The following is a 19,040-nucleotide window of genomic DNA, read 5'->3' on the forward strand; positions in this document are numbered from 1 at the left end:
CCCCAATATTTTTCCAGAAACTGAAGCGTGGCAATTCTCTTTCACCCCACCACAAATTTCAGAAACAAGTGATGACCCTACCCTACAAAATTTCACATTGTCTCTTAATAATCACTGCTTTTGACAATTAGCACAGAATTTCTTTAATTTATGATGATTAAACCAAGGTGCCACAGCACAGCTGCTGTCCCATTGTTAAAGCAGCACCAGCAATCAAAGCAAAGCCTGGCTCTGTTCATTCTGAGGAGGAGATGGGGCAGAGCAGTTACCACAGCCCAGAGTGAGGGCTGCAGCTCCCAGGGATGCTGAGAAATGCTTTTTGGCTTGGGGATTTAAATAGCAGAGAAATAGAAGGGTTAAAAGAAAACAATTCCAGAACCAAACTCGGGATGGTTTGGGAGCAAGGCAGACACGTAAGAGCCCAGAGGATCTGCAGAGGCTTCAGCAAACCCCACAAAAGCCAAGCAGACAACGGCTGGCAGGGCTCCCCACAACTTCTGGGAGTGTTCAAGATGGAATTCCTTTCTGAGGGAAGTCCCAGCCAGCTCCCAGGGCAGCTCCTGGACAATCCTGCTTCTGTTCAGGCACCAGCAGGGCACATCTGAAGAGTTTCTGCCCCCACTTTTCCCCTGTGCAATCCCACAGTTTCTTTGCTGTTTTTGTGGCTTTAAAAGGCCCCAAAGGAAATAAATCTGCCACGGAGCTGATCAGCTGGAGGGCACTGGGACATAGCTCAGGGCTCTGCAGCTCCCCCAGTGCCCCAGGCAGAGCCCTGGAAGGGAAGTTAACATTCACAGCAGGAGCTGCTGCCATCGGGGCTCTATGGAAACGTGGGGCTGTGCCAGGGATTTCACAACAGCTCTTTGGGTCACACTGCCTTGGAAAAAAAAAAAAATGCCCCCTCCCCTTCCACTGGGCAAATGTGGAGGCTGACCTCTAGCCCAGGAGGCAGCAGGAGCATTGCTGAGCTCAGGGGAGGCTCAGCTGTTTTGTCTGTGAAATAGTGGAAAATTCCCAGCAGGGAATGGAGCAGGGGGAGGAAAAGTTTCAGTGTCACAGATTTGCCTGGACACATCCCAGCCCAGAGGGGCAAAGTCTGGGGAGCAGCACAGGTCACACAGGGAGGACCTGGGCTCCAGGTGGCTCTTTTGACCACCAGCCTTTATAAAAAGGCTTTTCATGTGATTATTCAATGAGATAGAATTACTTTAAATTATGTACTTGCATGTGGGACGGTTTGCAGACTTCTCCAGGAGAATTAAACCTGACTTTTAATTGTGTCATTGCAGTGGAACAAGAGTAGAGAGTTGCCAGAGGCTTTTCCAAGCACTGTTCCCACTTTTCAACCTCTGGGAAGTGACTTCAGCTCTGAACTGCAGCAGTGGTGCTGAAAGAAATGCTGAGGGATTGCTCAGCTAAGGAAACCTTGAACTCAGCCATGGAATCAAAAGGGAAAATCCCAAAAGTTCACAGAACCAGGAAAACCAAGCTCAGGCAAAGGGAAGCCAAGGAAAGATTGGCATTGCCCATTGCCATTGGAGCTTACACTGTTATCTGTGAGGAAAATAACAGGAACTGCTGCAGCTGCAGGTAAAACAAGAAGTTTTATAATTTTATCAGTTTGATCAGTCCCTGAGGGCAGCCAGAGCACGAGCAGGAAGCTCAGAATGAGGGGAGGCTCATCCATGACACATCAAGGCAGGGGGAATTCAGAATTCCAGGGGGAATTCAGATCCTGGGAGTGGGTGAGGGACCTGCACTCTGTGATCTCAGCCCACAGGACACCCAGTCACTCCTGATTCCTCATCCAGGCAAAACTTTGTGGTCTTTGGATAACAAGAGCTGTGCCAGGCAGAATTTAATTCCTGGTGAAGGTAAAACCTGTGGATTGCATCAGAACACAAAAAATCCTGTAGCTCCAGAAATGTTTTTTGCTGTTTGTCTCTGGCTGAGATTGCTGGGTGGGAATTACAAGGACAATTCTCCAGGGAAAAGAAATCTGGGAGAGATCAAGAGCACTGGAAGGTGATACTGGCATTCCTTTTTTCCTTCTGCAGCTGAAGAGCAGCCCCAAAAATCAGATAAAATGGCAGCCCCAGGTATCTCAGTGCTCAGGGCTGACTTACAAGGAGGATCAGCTCAAATGATTTCCTTGGCCCACTGAGCAACCTCAAGCTGATACAGCACAGAGTGTGACTCAGTAAAATCCCATCATCACTTGGCAACAGGAGGAAAATATAAAACCAGACAAGAACCAGATCAAATATTGACTTTGTTCAAGGGGAAACTCGAGGGGAGGCACGAGGGCAAGGAGGAAAGAAACAACACCTGAAAAATGAAGCATCATTTGTGGAGAAAAATCAAAAGGAAAAGTGTTTTGTGTTTATCATCACAGAACACTCAGCAGAATGGGATGTGATGGAGAGATTGTAAATCCACTTTGGAGAAGGAGAGCACAAAATGAGAAATGCTGTCCCCAACCCAGACAAATTATATTGGTTAATTAAGCTGAAATATTCTAAATTTTTCAGGAGAGAAAACACAAGTGGTGCAATACACAGGAGATGCCAGCAAAAAGTGAAAATTAAAAGGTTTTTATTGACTGATATGTTCTTCCTGAAAACTTCTTGAAATGTACAAACTGGACATTCAGAACTGATTTGTACATTCAGTATGTTACACTGATTCTTGGAGCCACTTGAGAGAGAGAGAGAGAGAATATTATTGTCACTTACAGGATGTTCACATCGTTGCAGACACCAAAAAGTGTGGATACATTCTAGCCTAAAAGTGAAACCAAAACAGAACTGGACACCATGGTACACAGAAATGGCAAGCCCAGCTTCACACACCAACCCAGCCACGGGGACTGCAGCCCCCCTCTGAGGCTGAACCAGCACTGCTTATTAAATTCAACCCCTTTTCCCAGATTTTGGAGGTGTTTGGGGAGGGAAATGCTTTGGGGTGGATTGATTCCCTGCAGGGTGTTCAGGCAGTGTCTGTGGGGGAAGTGTGGCTCACCCTGCCTGGGATCCATTCTAGGGGAGGTTCCACACAAGGGTGTGCTCAGAGACCCTGCAATGCCCCTTGCTGTCCCAAACCCATCCCCTGCCACACAGCATTATCCCAAATTAATGACTGCCTGCTTGGAAATGGAGATTGGCTGATTTCTGAAATCACCCCACTGCTCCACCAGCCAGGGGTGATTTCACAGCAACCCCAGAGCTGCTCCTTTCACAACTGGAAATGAAATTCTCATTTCTCCAGAGCTTCTCATTTCACTCCCACGTTTGTTTTGGAGAGCTGCAGTCATTAAATGCTCACAGCAAAGCTGCTCCTGAGCTCTGGGCAGTGCCTGTGGAGCAGGAGATCTCAAATCCTGCAGCTCACACATTCCCTGGGGACCTGGCCCACAGATCTGGACTTGTTTTCAATTCACCAACCTTTTAATCACAGTCTTGTTGTTATTTTTTTTCCCCCTAAGAGCAGAAGGTCGTGGGTTCTGAAGAAAAGAGGTCTCTTTTATAAGCTCAATACAGTACTTTTATATTTCAGACTATGATATACAGTGTATACCATAAATTAAGACAAATACTTGTCACTTCATCTATGTAGGCACAAGAAAATCAGTGACTTTACTGAAGTGGAGAAATCTTCAAGGGTATCATGATTCTGGACTCCATCTCCTGAATAAGGGGCACTGAAAAAAAATGGAGAGAGGTTTGAATTTCACTGACAGAGCTCAGCACATTCAGCAATCATCCCTCTAGCACGGTGGTTGTGGGGAAAATGATTTTAATATCATCTCTCTGCTCGTCTGAAGACAAATATTTCCATTTTCTCCACCAAAATGGAAGTGATCCTACATTTTTGTGGTGCAACTTCCTTTGAAATGTGCCCTATGGAGCCCAAATCTGACATCTTGGCACACTTCTGGGAGTTCTGTTGTGACAGCTTTCTTTGATCTCAAAGATCTCCTGGCTTTTTGTTCCAAAGTCTAAATTCCCTTTTCCCAGCAATGCATTTAACAAGGCTCCTGTATTTCATTAAATATCAGAAGTAATCATTTAATATCAAGGTAAATTTTACTCCTGGCTCCTTAAATCTTTGGACAAGCATTTACATCAATCTGTTCTTCCACATTCCACAGAAATGCTGCTATAAAAATTCAGATGAATGCAGTAATTTTTTAGCACTTGGGCAACTTTTCCATGCACAACCAGCTGCAAAATTCACTTTACAGCTCAGTGCAACCCCCTCTGCTCCTTTACAGACCAAAAACTGACACAGAGCCACATTTCCCCCTGAGGTACAAAACTTTTTCTGCCAGTGGGATGTGCTGAGAGCAGAGAGGGTGGCACAGCCCAAAGTCTGCCCCCAGCATTCCAGAGAAGTTAATGGGTTACCTGTGTAATAAACCAGTTCATCCCAGCCAGGTTTATGCCACGCTGCATTCCTTATATCTTCCCTGGTCTGCAGGTCTTTGTAAGCTGGGAAAAACAAGCACAAAGTGACTCCTTTCCCTCCTGCACAGGAAGAGATCCCTTCAAAGAATTCCAGGGAGGAATGAGGAGGCTGGGAAAAGCAGGAAGGAAGAAAATCAGGAGTTCTGTGCCAGAAGGAAAAGCTCCCAGAGCAGCACAACCAGAAGGAGCTGGGGAAGACAGAAAATGCCTGGGCACAGGTAAGATAAAGCAGGGCACAGCTCTACATGAGAGCTGCCAGACTGCTGAAATCTAAAATTCTGGATTGTTGGGATATGAAGAAAAAACTGAGGCATTTCTAACAAATGATTGATTTTCAAGTTGAAACAATCCTAAGGTGTTTATGAATGTACAGAGAAAGCCAAAACACCTCCATGCAGGAATGGAAATGAATGCCTGATTTTCCTTTCTGCAGGGGTGGTGAATGTGGGGTTTGAAATGAAACTGTAAAAAGAACTGATTTCAGCAAGAGCTGGGACAGCAGGGTCATGGCTGAGGGACTGAGAGCAAACACTGAGCTCCCAATGAGAAAGGAACAGCAGAAACTGGGGGAAAAAAGAACAAAACAGGAAATATTCATTTCTTGTTAGGTGAAGAATAAATTTGCCTACACAATTTTTTTTTTAAATCAGCAAATTAAGAAATTAAAAAATTGGGAAAAAAAAAAAAATTTAAACTGCTGGGCAAAGTGACAGGGTTGGCTCAGTGGGAGAAGAAAGCAGCAAGAGGAATTTACCCCAAAGGTGATGGACCATGTAGAGCTGTCCAATCTGGGAGAAAAACCCCCCAACTGCTTCGTTGCTGTCCTGCCGGAACCGGATGGCACGAGCCCTGCAGGGAGCAGAGGGACATCAGAGCCTGCCCAGCTGGGCAGGACACCAGGGAAAATGGGGGAAAACCATGGGGAAATGGGGAAAACCAGGCTGGAAGGGAAGCTGGAATGTTAAACTGTATTAGCTGTGCATTGCAGCAATTCAAAGTGAGAAAAAAGCTGCAGCATGCTCTCGTGTTCAGCACCAAGTAATTAGGATTTACCTCTGTGTCTTGTTAGGATGCATTAAAATTGGAGAATACATTTTCACTAAATTTTGGAGAATATATTTTCACTAAATTTTGGCATGCTACATTAGAAAGCTTTAAAATTGGAGGGCACATTTTCACTAAATTTTGTATTAATCATTTTTTTCAACCAAAGTCAGGATAAAGATAATTGTTGGGACATCAGGGAAAACGGGGAAAAACCATGGGAAAATGGGAAAAACCAGACTGGAAGGGAAGCTGGAATGTTAAACTGCATTTGCTGTGTATTTCAGCAATTCAAAGTGAGAAAAAAGCTGCAGCATGCTCTCGTATTCAGCACCAAGTAATTAAGATTTATCTCTGTGTCTTGTTAGGATGCTTTAAAATTGGAGGCTACATTTTCACTAAATTTATATTAATAATTTTTTTCAATCAAATTCAGGATAAAGATAATTGCTGGGATAGTTAAACACAGCAGTTAACTTTATAGTTAACCAGTTAACACTTACAGAAGGTTTTATCACTAAATCCTTAAGTTTTAGCCTTGTCAGCTTTGCCACATTAATTTTCCACAGATTTTGTGGTACTGGAATACAACATTTTATTCATGCAGATCTTTGCATAAATTAAGATAAACATTTCTCTTGTTGTATCTTATAAAACAGATTTTCTACCAGTAGAGATGTGCCTATTTCATAAAAGAAATTCCTAAATTCAATTTGTTCAAATTGAAAAAAATTGTATCAATGACAAAGTCTGAAAATCTAAGTCCTCACCTTTGTCCAAACAATTGAAAATACTTCAAATTGTTTAACTATCAACCACGAGAACTGCAAGGACAGTGAGTGTAAATTGAAATAAACTTACACTGGTTAAAAATAAGACAAACCCACGAGCATGAAATCAATAGAAAACTGTCTCAAATACTTCTAACCCAAATATTAAAATACAAATGTGCTGCTCGGCAGCTTTTCAAGAAGCAATTGGACTCTGAAAGCCTAAAGAGCCAAGATTTCAGCTCAGAGTGGTTTGGGGAAGGTGACCCAAGCCTCCCAGAAGTGCCACTCTTCCCAGGCAGCTTTCTGCTGAAACCCCAGGATTTCTGCAGCAAACTAAAAGGGTTTTGGGACACAAAGCCAAACCACAGAGGGTTGTTTGTGCACAAAATTCCTCTTTTTTCCCCCCAGAGGGTGACAGGACAGTCTGAGCAGGGGTGCATGTCATTAACTGGGGGTTTGGTGGCTTTGGTGCCACCCTGGCACCTCCTGTCCTGCTTTTTCTACACCTGCACCTCTCAAGCAGGAGCACTCCAGGGCTGAAGGCAACACTTACCTTAATTAATGAACACTTACCAGTAATTGCCCCACTCAATCATTGTTCCAGGCTGCAAAAACAAAACTCACTGTTAAAAAGAAAATATTATCCAACGTTCACACCCTTTCTGAATGGAAACCACCCTGTTTAACACAGTCCCTTCCTGGGAGTGATAAGAATATTCAAATAATCTCTAATTGTTCTGTTTACCACCTCTTAGTCATCTCTGAAGCATCCCTCAAAGCACCCACAGGGTTCCAGCCCTGCAGACATCAGGATCTTGTTGGAGCCTGCCTTCACCTCAGACCCCACACTCTGAGAGCAGCCCTGACTCAGAAACCACCCTGGATAAAAACCAGATTTTCCAGAGAAGCTCTCTTTGCCATAAAAACCTCCCAAAGGTTTTAGGATCAGCTCAGAAGTTCAAAAATCAGAAAGAAATAAAATCTGGACTTACTCTGAGTTGGTAGGATCTCAGTTCATAAATATTAGGGCCATCTCTGGGAACAGGCTCATTCCAGAAGCTGAACTCCAGCAGGAGCTGGTTCTTCCTGGACAGGAGCATGTTACCCCTCTCCTTCCGGAATTCTGTGAATTCCTACAAAAATAACGGGGGGAAAATGGGGCAAATTCTGTAACAACAAACAGCAGGACACCAGCTGTACCTTAGATTGGGGTTTTTTAATGCTGTCAGGGTTGTGGGACAGTGAAATGCTGAAAGGAATCTGAATTCTCCCTGGTGAATCTGAGAATTCCAAGGATTTACAGGGGAAGTATTCAGGAATGAAACATTAATGTGACAATAAATCCTTTCTCCAAGAGGTTTCTGGACTTGTACAGGAAGGGATGAGACAGTTTGGTATCTAAATCTGCTTTTTTTTTATTTGCTCTGCCTGACAAAATCAGTATTTTTTACCTTATTTTGACGAAGTTTGCTCATGACCTCATTGAGAGCTGGGTAACCTCCCTCATATCTCCACAAATGAACTGAAACAGAGAAAATTTCAGGTTTTTTCAGGGATTTCAGTGGTAAATCTTATGGAAAAAAATCACACTATAAAATGCTCTTCACACTACAAAATTCACACAAAAATAGAAACCAGGCAGCAGGTTTGAAAACAGATTGTCATTAATGAAAATTATTTTAGGATTATTATTAATTATTAACAGGATTATTTTAGGGATAATGGAATCATCAGCTTTCTGAAAAAGGGGTTCTCTTGGAAAATTTTGCAATTCACTCTGAGGGTAACAGAGGAATTTCTGAAAGGACTTTTTGTTGCCATGTTAATAAGATGTGGTGACTTGACATGACTGTTATTGAACATAAGATTCAGCTGAAGAGGATGACTTAGTTCCAAAAATGTACTTGGTACCAATTTCATCTAAGGGCAGTTGAAGGGCAGATTTTCAGTTCAGTAAATGACTCCAGCAAACAAGCATGACAATTTCTGTAGGACATGAAAAATGATGCAAATGGTATTTCTGAGCTCAACATGAACAAAAGCAGAAGAAAACTGAATATTTGCTGGGATTTCCCCTATAAAAACAATTCCAGTATCTATGTTTGTATCTAATTTTTTTTCAAAGCATTCCATCTTTAATAAACCAGAATAAGCCCCTTTAATAAATCACTGAAAGATGTATTTACAAGCGTTTAGTATAGAAAGGGAATAATTTCATCTCACAGAAAAATAAAACTTATTTTCTGCCCTCTTGAGCAGCTCTGTGCCTTTTCCAAGAGAGCAAAGGAGGCTGATGGGAGCAGATTTCTCCTCCTGCTCCTGCTGCCTCACCCCCAGGGCAGATTTGATGGATCCCCCTGATATTAACCCAGCACTGAACACTAATAATTCATTAATGATTGCTCATTTTCTCACTAGCCAGTGTAAATAATATGCTAACAAGTCAAACCCCACAATCTGCTTTATTCCAGCGTTGCAAGAACATTTCCAAGGCAGGCTGGGGATGCAGTGACAGACCCAGCCTGTGTTCATCTGCTCCAAAAGCAGCCACTGGGACTTGCCTGAGGAATTCCCATTTCAATTTTCCTCATTCCCCAATTCCCCTTCTACTTCCAGGGCTGTCTCAGACATTGTTTGGATCATCTGCTGTAATTCCCTGCATTTGTTCAGTGTCAATATTGCAATGTGCTGGCAGTGCAGGGAGAATTGCTGCGTGCAGGAGTTTATTTTTTAATTAGGAAGCCCCAGCACTGAGCCTGGCACAGCTCTCACAGAACCTCTATGGATTTGGATCTGTGGCTTCCCATTCCTTCCAATCTCAGGGCATTTTTCAGGTTTTCTCTCTGCACTGGGCTCTTTGGAGTTACCTCTGTAGCAGCTCTTCAGCCATGTCTAGCTCCAGTTTGTTTTCATAGTTAGGCAGTGTCCTTGTATGAACATGAACAGAGAGATTTTTACTTTCCCCCAGTAAAGTTTAATGTGAAGTTTACAATGCAGATGGGCTGGAATGATTTGCAATTCATTATCATACAGCAATTACAGCCTGAGAGGCTGAGCAAAGCTTTTATAGTGCCCAAATTCTGCCTTTGCAAGAGTCACCCATAAATATTCAGGTTCCCACAGGAGTGTATTTCACAAATATATCCCCAAAACCTCTTAATTTTACCAACCATCACCACCTGGAAAACATGAAAATACATCAACAACGAGACAGAACTGAAGGGATGAAGGCTCTGCTGTCCAACCCAGCACAAAAAGCAAGCAGTGCACACTGAAGACAGCTGAGGAGTGATGCACACAGCCCCTCAGTGCACACAGGGGAGATGATTTAAAAAGAAGAAAACCTGCCAAGCACATGGGTGTACATTGGGTTGTACTTCTATCTCCTACCAGCCTGATCCTGCTCTCCGTACCACGTGTTCCAAGTCCCCACCAGAGCACAAGGGTAGTGTTTTTCTTCGTGAATCTTTGGCAGCACCTCTTGACTTGAAAACAAGGAACACACAGACACTGGGTTGCATTGCCTTCAGGGAGGCCACAGTTGATCAATGTATAACACAGCATCATGCTAGGAACATTCACAAGCTTTATTTTGCAGAGGAGAAAGCTGAAATTGCAAATTCTGCTATGCAGGGGGAAGGTGGCTACACCCCCAGGGAGAATTAAGGTGAGTGATACCATTTTTTTAGAAATTTATAACAAAGATCTATAACATTTCTATAATATAGAACATTTACTGCATCTTTGCATGCAGTCAATTGGGTGTATCTAAACAATTATTTCTGTCTAAAAGGTTATCCAACACATCAGGAAAACAAGTATCAGGATATCTCACTGAAAACTCAGTCCACATGGGGGATTTGTTTGAGGAAAAGCTTTTCTTTGCTTGAGGAAAAGCTCCCCCTCAAGGGGGGAGAACTCAGAAATATGAAAGCACACTCTTCTAAACCAGTTACAACTGCTGAGCTGAATGAACAAAAATAATTTGATAAATGAAATAATGGCTGTAGCTCACAGTATTGATTTTTGATTGCAGAAAGTGCTCTTTGAGGCAAGTCACCCACTAATGAACAGTGGGACTGCCTTCAAAATTCCTCCAACACAAAATTCCTGTCTGACTTTGCCCAGGATTTCTAACACTCTTTCAAACTTTAGAAGTGGCCCATATTAGCACGAGGAAATTAAGTTTTGCTGATTGCTGACTCAGTCAAGACAGCTTTCCCTGCACTGTGCCTTGATGAATAAGTCAATTAGTCTGGTTGAACTCTGCCTTTTCTATTTTTCCCTGAATAATTACCCTTCTTCCTCAGTCTGGCTCACAGGCAATGAGTCTCTGCACAGTATCAAGGAATAAAAAGTAGGCTGGGCTGGGGCTGGGAGTCATTAGAAATGAGTTTTCCTCTGGATTCTGCCACTGACTTTCCAGACAACCTTGAGCAAATCTCATCACCAATTTGCACCTCAACATTTTCTCACTAGCCAGTGTAAATAATCTGATAAAATTATTTACAAGGATATTCTCAAGGATGTTTCAGCACCAGTTCATTTTTGCAAAGCAGGATGAGATCCTGGAAAGGCAGCTTTGAAGAGGAATGGGAAATTATTGCATAATTCTACCATATATTGTTGAAAATTAGAGAAAAAATGCCAACTGAACACCTTCCAAAAAAACCTGTCCCTAATTCTTCAGAAGGGCTCCTAAACCACAGTGACTCATGAAATATTCTTGTAATTGTCTTCAGTACATTATTTATGAATACCTGATGATGATGATGACTAATTCTCAATTTGATATGATACAGAATTAACCTGCTCTTTTTTTTTTCCTTTAGGAAGAGGCAGAAGGGAAGTTCAGAGAGGTTTAATTTTGTTTATCACTTTATTCAAGTTGTCTCCTTGCCTGAAATGCTTCAATTTGCTTTGGAAAGAATCAATCTAACCACAGATATTTCATCTGACTGCTGTCAGCAGTTTCTTTCTTTGCTGTTTGTCTCTTTCCTTGAAAAGAGAAATCTCTGCTCTCACTCAACATTCAGGCAGCTCATGAAATACTGCAGAGAAGTGATTCCCTGTCTTGAATAATTGGACATGTTTATATTCAGCTTTTAAACAGCGAGCTGGCTGAATGCTAACTGCCCTTTACTGTGCATTTATTTTTTCAAACAAAAAAAAGCTAAAAATACCTTGATTGAATGCTATTCTAGAGGCTTTTTATGGTTCTATAGCAGGGAGAACAGTTCTGGGTTATCCAGCCCAGCACAGAGGTGACAGATGAGCTGAGGACATGCACTGGGAGCTGGGACTTCCTCCCCTCCCTGCAGCCCAGCTGCTGTGCTCACACCCCAATGCTGGTTGCAGGAAGGTGTCACCATGCTGAGAATGTTTGTGTTGTCAGTGAGGAAAGCACTGCTGGGTGCCAGGCTCACTCCAACCCCAAATTTAAACACACAATTCTTTCAGGGCTCCAGAGGGGGGAGTGTGGAGGCAGAAAAGGAGTCATATTTCTGCAGTTTTACTCTTAAAGCAGTCCATTTCAAATGTGAGTGATTCCTAAAGCTGTAACTGTTTGGGAAAGCTGTCCCAGTACTGCTCCCTCTGGAGGGAATGATCCCAGTGCACAGACCCCATGCAAGGGTTTGTGTAAGTCTTTGGGAGCAGCTCAGCAGCAGGACTTGTGCAGAGGGATTCACATGAGCTGAGAGGAAATCAACCCCATGGTTGTTAACACCTGAGTTTAACACTGGTGTAGTTTTATTCAACACTGATCTCTCTTTCCTTCCAGTGTGCACACAAAACCCACCCTCAACCTGGCAGCTGCAGGGGGAATGCCAACATTCCACCTTTCCCTGCAGGGATCAGGACTTTAGGACCACTCAGGGGAGAGCTGTTCCAGCAAATGTCACCAAGCTCTCAGGACAGAAATCATCCTCAAGTGCAGCTCAGGAAATGGCAATGCCAAGAGGGAAGTGGGGTGAACTGGGATCAGGACTTTTTACTCTTTCACAGGATCTATTTAATAACAAATCCTAAAAAATCAGAATTTCTGTCACCTCCCCTCTACCTAACTCAGATATAACTATGGTATCTGCCAAATCAACATGTCTAAAAGGTGAAAAGAGAACTCAGACACTTACCAGAGCTTGTTGTAGGCCTCTAGACATTCAGGTTTGACATTGTGAACTGCAATGACAACAAGAGGGCCGTGAGGCAGGCAGGGACAGGGACAGGGACAGGGACAGGGACAGGGACAGGGGTGGTGCTGAGCACGGAGCCATCACTTACACTGCAGGTTGTGCAGGCAGGGACTGGGACTGGGACTGGGACTGGGACTGGGACTGGGACAGAGCCATCACTCACACTGCAGTTTGTACAGGCAGGGACAGGGACAGGGACAGGCACAGGCACAGGGACAGGGACAGGGACAGGGCCATCACTCACACTGCAGTTTGTACAGGCAGGGACAGGGACAGGGACAGGCACAGGGACAGGGCCATCACTCACACTGCAGTTTGTACAGGCTGCTGGTCTCTCTTTTGGCCAGGAGGTTGGAGTGGGCATCTTTCCTGGGGTCCACCTTGCGCACAAAGAGGGATTTCAGCCAGCTGTCCTCACGGGCACTGCGGGCTGAGGAGCTCAGCCCCCTGCAGGGAACAAGGACAGCCCTGAGCACGGCCACCAGGCAGGAAATTCATGTCACTGCATGGAAATGATCACAGCACAACCAGAATTGTAATGGCACAAGGGACACTCACACACTGCTGAAACCTCCCAGCAAGGCAAAGGCAGCTCATCCCCACTGAGATTTATAATTTCACTATAATAAATATAATATAATAAATATAATATAATATAATATAATATAATATATATATAATATAATATAATATAATATACATAGAATATAATATAATATCATATAATAACTCTCCATCTCCTACTCATCTCATCTCCTCTACTATCCCTCTCACTCTCCTCTCCTCTCCTCTACTCTCCTCTCCTCTCCTCTCCTCTCCTCTCCTCTCCTCTCCCTCTCTATCCTCTCCTCTCCTCTACCTCTCCTCTCCTCTCACTCTCCTATCTCTCCTCTCCTCTCCTCTCCTCTCCTCCTCTCCTCTCCTCTCTCTCCTCTCCTCTCTCTCCCTCTCCTCTCCTCTCCTCTCCTCTCCTCTCCTCTCCTCTCTCTCCTCTCCTCTCCTCTCCTCTACTTCCTCTCTCTCCTCTCCTCTCCTCTCCTCTCTCCTCTCCTCTCCTCTCCTCTCCTCTCCTCTCCTCCTCCTCTTCCCCTCTGTTCTCTGTTCTCCTTCCCCGCTCTCCCCCTCCGCCGCTCGTTCTTTTTCCTTCCCTCCTTCTCCGCTTCCTTCCCTTCTCCTTCTCCTGCCCTCTCCTCCCCTCTCCCCTTCTTCTTACCTCTCCCTTTCTTGGCCTCAGCTTTTGCCACACCATGCTGTGCCATGCCTTAAAGCCAATCACCTAAAATTGCCCCTCTGGGTCCCACTCCAATGCATCTTTCAGAGTTCTATGTCTCCAAAGTATCCAGTCTGATTTGCAAGGCCATCCTTTGACACTTGTTTCTAGTTATATTTCTCTCTCAACAATGTCTGTTCTGTTTTATGGCATTTCTAAGTCAGCATTTCTTATCTTCAAGTTTTTGCATACAGATGCACACACTGTGTGAGCCTTCTGCCAGGCTCTGAGAATTCTCTACAAATCCATTTCCCACATTTCCCCCTCCCTCTTGGACAGAAAAAACTTCTTCATCATTTGCTGTGTGCAGTGAAGGACACAAGGCACTATTACACTATGACTATATAGTCACTATAATTAATGTATATAAAATCTTCCATGAAACTTTAAAAATTCTCCACAAATCCATTTCCCACATTATCCATGGCTATTCCCTGTGCAATGGCTGCTTCTGCTGCTATTTCTCCTCTTTTGAACCCACTGTCTTTGCCCAGGGCTGGGTCTGGCCTGGTGTAAACAGTCAGGAGTGAAAAAGAGCAAAAAAGGTGCAGAAGGAAAACTGCACAGTGTAAAAGGGAAAGGAACTGCCATATGTTCCTGTGCTGCTCAAAGACAGCTCTACAAAAGGGAAAGGGAAATGTCTTTCAAGAGGAAAAATAGCATGAAAGACTAATTTGGGAAAGAAGATGAGTGGTAGGAAATAACCAGCCAGGAAATATTTCAATTCCAGATTCCAGCAGGCTCTCTGCACAACATCCACATTTCCTGGCCTCAAAACACAAGATTTTCACTCTGTTTTCTTATCTAATCTTTATTCAGCTTCTCCAAGTGCACTTTCAAAACAGTGTCCCCTCCCTTTACATCAGAGCACACAGACCAAGTGATATCTGTGCTTTTTTATGTGATGTGTTAAAGGAATTCTTCCTCTTTTCCAGATGAGCAGGACAAGGAATCTGATGCATTGAACTGATCCTCTACAATGTCTGAGAAGCTCAAATGGTTTTGCTTCTTTCTCTTCCTTCAATTTGCCTTTTTTTTTACAGCCTCATAGTAGCCACAGTGAAGAAAATTAATTCTGTCACAAGCTTCTCCTGAAATACTAAAATATTAAATATAGTTATTTATACCACATATATTTACTTCTAAGCTGGAAATCTCAACCTTTCCCCATCTCAGATGTCAACTTTTCACCCTTAACTACTGACTTGGGGATCCAGATGACAGCTGGACCTCCAACCCAAGGCTTTCCATCAGGAAAAAAAAATAGGGAAATAAAATCCCAATTTCCTTTGGGAAAATATTCCCCTGGACACACCTGTATTACACAAAAGCAATTTTTAACAACAATCCACCTTTTAATCCCAGTGTCAGAAAAGAACATAATGACCTGGTTCTGCCCATGGGAGCAGCATGGAGGAGAGGGAAAATATTTCACAGCAGAGAAACAAGAACCACAGCTGAGATGACCTTCAGCAGGAAGAAATAATGTCTAAATCTTGGTGTGTTTATTGAAAATGGTGCCTCCCTTGCTCTGGGCACACACACAGACAGTGGCTGAGCTGGAAGCCAAGCAGCTATTCCTGAGGGCAGGCATTTGAAGGGCATTCCATGATAAGGCTGCTGCTGGAGTGGAGCTTTCTCTGAGCTCTGAGCACAGGGGTGAGCCCCACCTCAGAAATTCAAGTTTTGTTTTATAAAGCTCCCTCAAATTAAACCCTCACTGGCTCCAGGAGGCAGAAGTCAAGCCCACTGCAATACTCACACTTGTAAACTCTCATTTTAAACCATTCCCTCCCCTTTATTCAACAGAGTTAACAAAGTAATATTCAGAAAACTCATTATTTGAGGACCATTATTTGCAGAAAACTTCAAAGAGGAAAGAGAAACAATCCTGATGCTTTTTTGTGAACTTCAGCAGCAGCAGGAATAAGCTGGAGCTACAGGGATAACTCTGAAAAGCAAATATCTTTGCTCTTAGGAGAATCTCATGACTTGCACCCAAAACTGGAGATATGGTTAATTTTCCAAACAATGACATGAATAATACTTTACATTTATGGAAAATCTTTTCCCCAGCAGCTGTAAAGCTCCTCATGAGCACTGATTAACAAATCACAATTAAATATACACTTCACACAGAACAAAGATAACAGGCTGAGTTTATTAAATCAGATGTTCACTGCACCCAAACTGAGGTTCAAGGGTCTGATTTTTAATCAATATCCTAAAATACCACTGAACCAAGAAGCCCTGAACTGATCACTGGTTCAATTCTTTGGGCAATCTGTACCCAGAATTAGCTCTGCAGCAACAGGGACTGAATTCAGGTCTTTCAACAGCTGTGAGCATCAACTTGTCTTTGGCAGCAAGTTCTCAAGCTGCAAATATTAACTGTGGGCTTTGCTTTCCTGCTGCAAAGGCTGAGCTCTGAACACAAAGGCTAACACTGAATAGCTTGCTTAGATTAGATTAAAAATGTAAGGGAAAACACTTCTTCACACTTAGCTCCTGCTTTAGCATAAAATATAACCTGGGTGGGACACACCAGGCAAATATTTAGATTTTGTAGTAATCAAAATCTGCCTGGAAGAGTAAGAAAAACAACTTGTCTATCTTTGACATTTTGATCTGTGGTCTAAACAAAGTTTATTTGAAACTAAAATAACCCCAAAACATGCAGGTAAAACCTCAAAACATATCCCCTGAACAGCTGCTTGCAGGGATGATTTCAGTCTTGCCTGTTCTGAGGCTTGAAGCAGCACCTTTCCCCGTTTCAAAGAAAGGGAGGAAAAACTGTGTAGACCCAACCCAGCTTGGGAATTCCTGTGTTTCCATCACCCTGTGCCTGCTTCCTACACCTGGGAGGCGCCCCAGGAGCGGTGTGTGTGTGTGTGTCTGCACCTCGGGCACCCCTGCACACAGCAATGCCAACCTCCGCACCCCAAAACTTGCGGGATGTGCCTGTGTGCCCTGGCAGCGGGAGAGGGGTGCAGACCCCAGCTCCCGTGGGGACATTGAAACACCAGCCGGGACTCCCAAGGCGATCCTACGAGTGGCCGTGAACAGTGAAGGCAGGAAGATGTCGGGATGTGCAGCCAGGCAGCGCAGCCCCGGGGAAATGCAGATTTTGGGCTGTGCACCCTGTTGCTCGGAGGAGTTGGGCTGAGGAGCGGCTGCATGCCCCGATCCTGGAGGGCCAGCGAGCATCCAGGTATTTAAATGCCGGCAGTACACGCGTGCAGGGCGCCCCGAGAGCCGCGGGGTGCCCCGCTCCATGCGGGGGTGTCCATGCAGGGCTGCGGGGCCGTGCGGGGCTGAGGCGGCGGTGCAGGGAACGGCTCTCGCTGCCCCCCGAGCCCGGGCACCGGCGGCCGCCTCATCCCGGGAACGGCCACGCTCGCACCCAGGGGCGGACTGGGAGGAGGGAAGGAAGGGGCCGGCCTTGCGGCCCGTGACCTTGAGGGACACCCCGGCGCCTCGCACTCCCCGCCCCAGGCCCGGCCGCTGCCCCGCCAGCGGGGCGCCATTTCCAGCCTGGCAAGGGGACGCTCTGCGCGATGGGGCGCCGGGGGGCTCGGGCGGCGCCGGCTTCGCGTGCGGCTTCCCCCGGGCGGCCCCGTCCCGCCCGCCTCGCCCCCTCAGGGCTCACCTGAGGGTCAGCCCGGCGCCGGGCTGCAGGCGCGGCACAGCGGGCGCTCCCGCCAGGCTCCCCCGCAGCAGCACTCGCGCCGCCATCTTGCTCCCGCCGCCTCCCTCCTGGGCCGGGGGCTGCGGCCACGCCCCCTGGCGGGCAGCGCCGCCTGCGCATGCGCGGCCCTGGCGGCCCTAGGACCCCCTCACGGCCCCTCAGCTGGGAGGGGACCGCCAGGACTCTGTTTGGGGGGGGATCAAGTGGGGTTTAGGGGGACCCTGCCCAGCTTTGGGGACCGCTACTCAGATATAGGGGACCCAGCTCTACTTTTGGGGTCCCCCAGCATCGGTTTGGGGGGACCAAGTCGGATTTAGGAAGACCCTGCCCTGGTTTAGGAACACCTAGTCAGACACAGACAGAGGAACCCCAGCCCCAGTTTGGGAAGACTGTCAAATTTAGCCTGGTTTGGGGGGGGGGGGGGAAATCTAGCTGCATTTGGGGGGACCCCAGCCACAGTTTTGGAGGATCCCCAAACCAAGTGTTGGTTTTGGGAGAGACCCACTTGAATTTAGCGAGACGCCCGAGCCCCAGTTTTGAGAGACTCCAGGCCTAGTTTGGGGCCCCCCAGTCAGATTTAGGGGAATCCCAGCCCTGGTTTTAGGGGACCCAGTTGGATTTAGGGACCCCCAGCCCTGGTCTGTTGCTCTCCCAGTACATTTTTCACTCGCTGGCAGCTGAAGGGTTTTCCTCACGCTGTTCTGCTGTACTCAGAGATATTTTGGCTGAGGAGGAGGTGTGTGCTGGCATCAAATCCTTAAATCACTTCAAATTAAGGATAAAGTGATAATTAGGGTAATAATTAAAGGGCAGTTCTAAATGCAACAAGCCAATAAACACAGAAAGCAGTCAGTGACTAATCCTTATCATTCCACATAACACCTATAATGATTCTATCTTGGCCCTATAAACTTTCCCTTCCCATTTTATGATTTTTCTATCAGCACTCTCAGACTAATCCAAAAGATAACACATATGATGTGCTTTAACATCACAAAAGTACAATCTTTGTACTTTAAAACAATTTAACCTACAATTGCCATCATTCTATTAAATAACACAGTCTGATATGTAATTTGGTTTTAGTCACATTTTGATCTGACAGCATGGCAAGTTCTTGAGCAACCCTCACAGAGCCTACACTGGAAAAATTATAACCTTCTGTGATTAATCAATCTTATAGGAAAAAAAAGGCATTTTCACAGCTACTCAAGGGGAATTACAAGACAAGAAAATATTCATTCCCCTAATTAGATGTAGATGCAACCTATCAAGCAAAGAGGAAACCTTTTCTATTTTTTATAATTATCTAGCTTTTAGAACATTTATATCCCATATATTGAGGGTCAAGTTCTGCTTGGATCCACAACTTCTGTGCATTTCTTACAGCCCAGGGCCAAGTTCTACCCCATACCCAAGTTCTCCCAATCTCTGCTTGGATGAAGTTTCACATTTTGCATTCACCTGGGCAGGAATCAGAGCTCAGGTTTTTCCTTTCCTCTGCTTTGATCAGCCAGCTCCAGTTCCTGAGGAATTTACATAAACCTAAACCTCTGCCACAAACAACAAGAAAAAACCCTACAGCCACATGTTTAAGGCACTTCC

General features: G+C 45.0%; 2 protein-coding genes and 1 long non-coding RNA gene across 3 annotated transcripts in view; 2 read left to right on the top strand and 1 right to left on the bottom strand.

Annotated features, from left to right (window-relative positions):
- Positions 1-2,578: 2,578 nt before the first annotated feature.
- Positions 2,579-17,508, bottom strand: NIPSNAP2 (nipsnap homolog 2). The gene is made up of 10 exons (XM_050981979.1): positions 17,397-17,508; positions 12,785-12,924; positions 12,418-12,463; positions 9,674-9,768; positions 7,735-7,805; positions 7,276-7,416; positions 6,857-6,888; positions 5,221-5,315; positions 4,407-4,490; positions 2,579-3,700 (listed from the first exon to the last, which is right to left on the bottom strand). The coding sequence occupies exons 1-10, from the start codon at positions 17,480-17,482 to the stop codon at positions 3,636-3,638; spliced, it is 855 nt and encodes a 284-aa protein (XP_050837936.1). The 5' UTR covers positions 17,483-17,508; the 3' UTR covers positions 2,579-3,635.
- LOC108962712 (uncharacterized) lies at positions 4,497-11,476 on the top strand. The gene is made up of 3 exons (XR_001991396.3): positions 4,497-4,684; positions 9,882-9,950; positions 11,116-11,476. It is a non-coding gene; the product is annotated as an uncharacterized LOC108962712 (long non-coding RNA).
- Positions 14,876-19,040, top strand: part of LOC103820087 (merlin-like) — a 30,598-nt gene continuing 26,433 nt past the window's right edge. The window contains exon 1 of the mRNA XM_050981978.1: positions 14,876-16,958. The gene's annotated coding sequence lies outside the window, so the exon portion shown is untranslated. The remainder of the gene's footprint in view (positions 16,959-19,040) is intronic.

This window comes from Serinus canaria, chromosome 19 (genome assembly GCF_022539315.1).
Source record: "Serinus canaria isolate serCan28SL12 chromosome 19, serCan2020, whole genome shotgun sequence".
NCBI lineage: Eukaryota > Metazoa > Chordata > Aves > Passeriformes > Fringillidae > Serinus > Serinus canaria.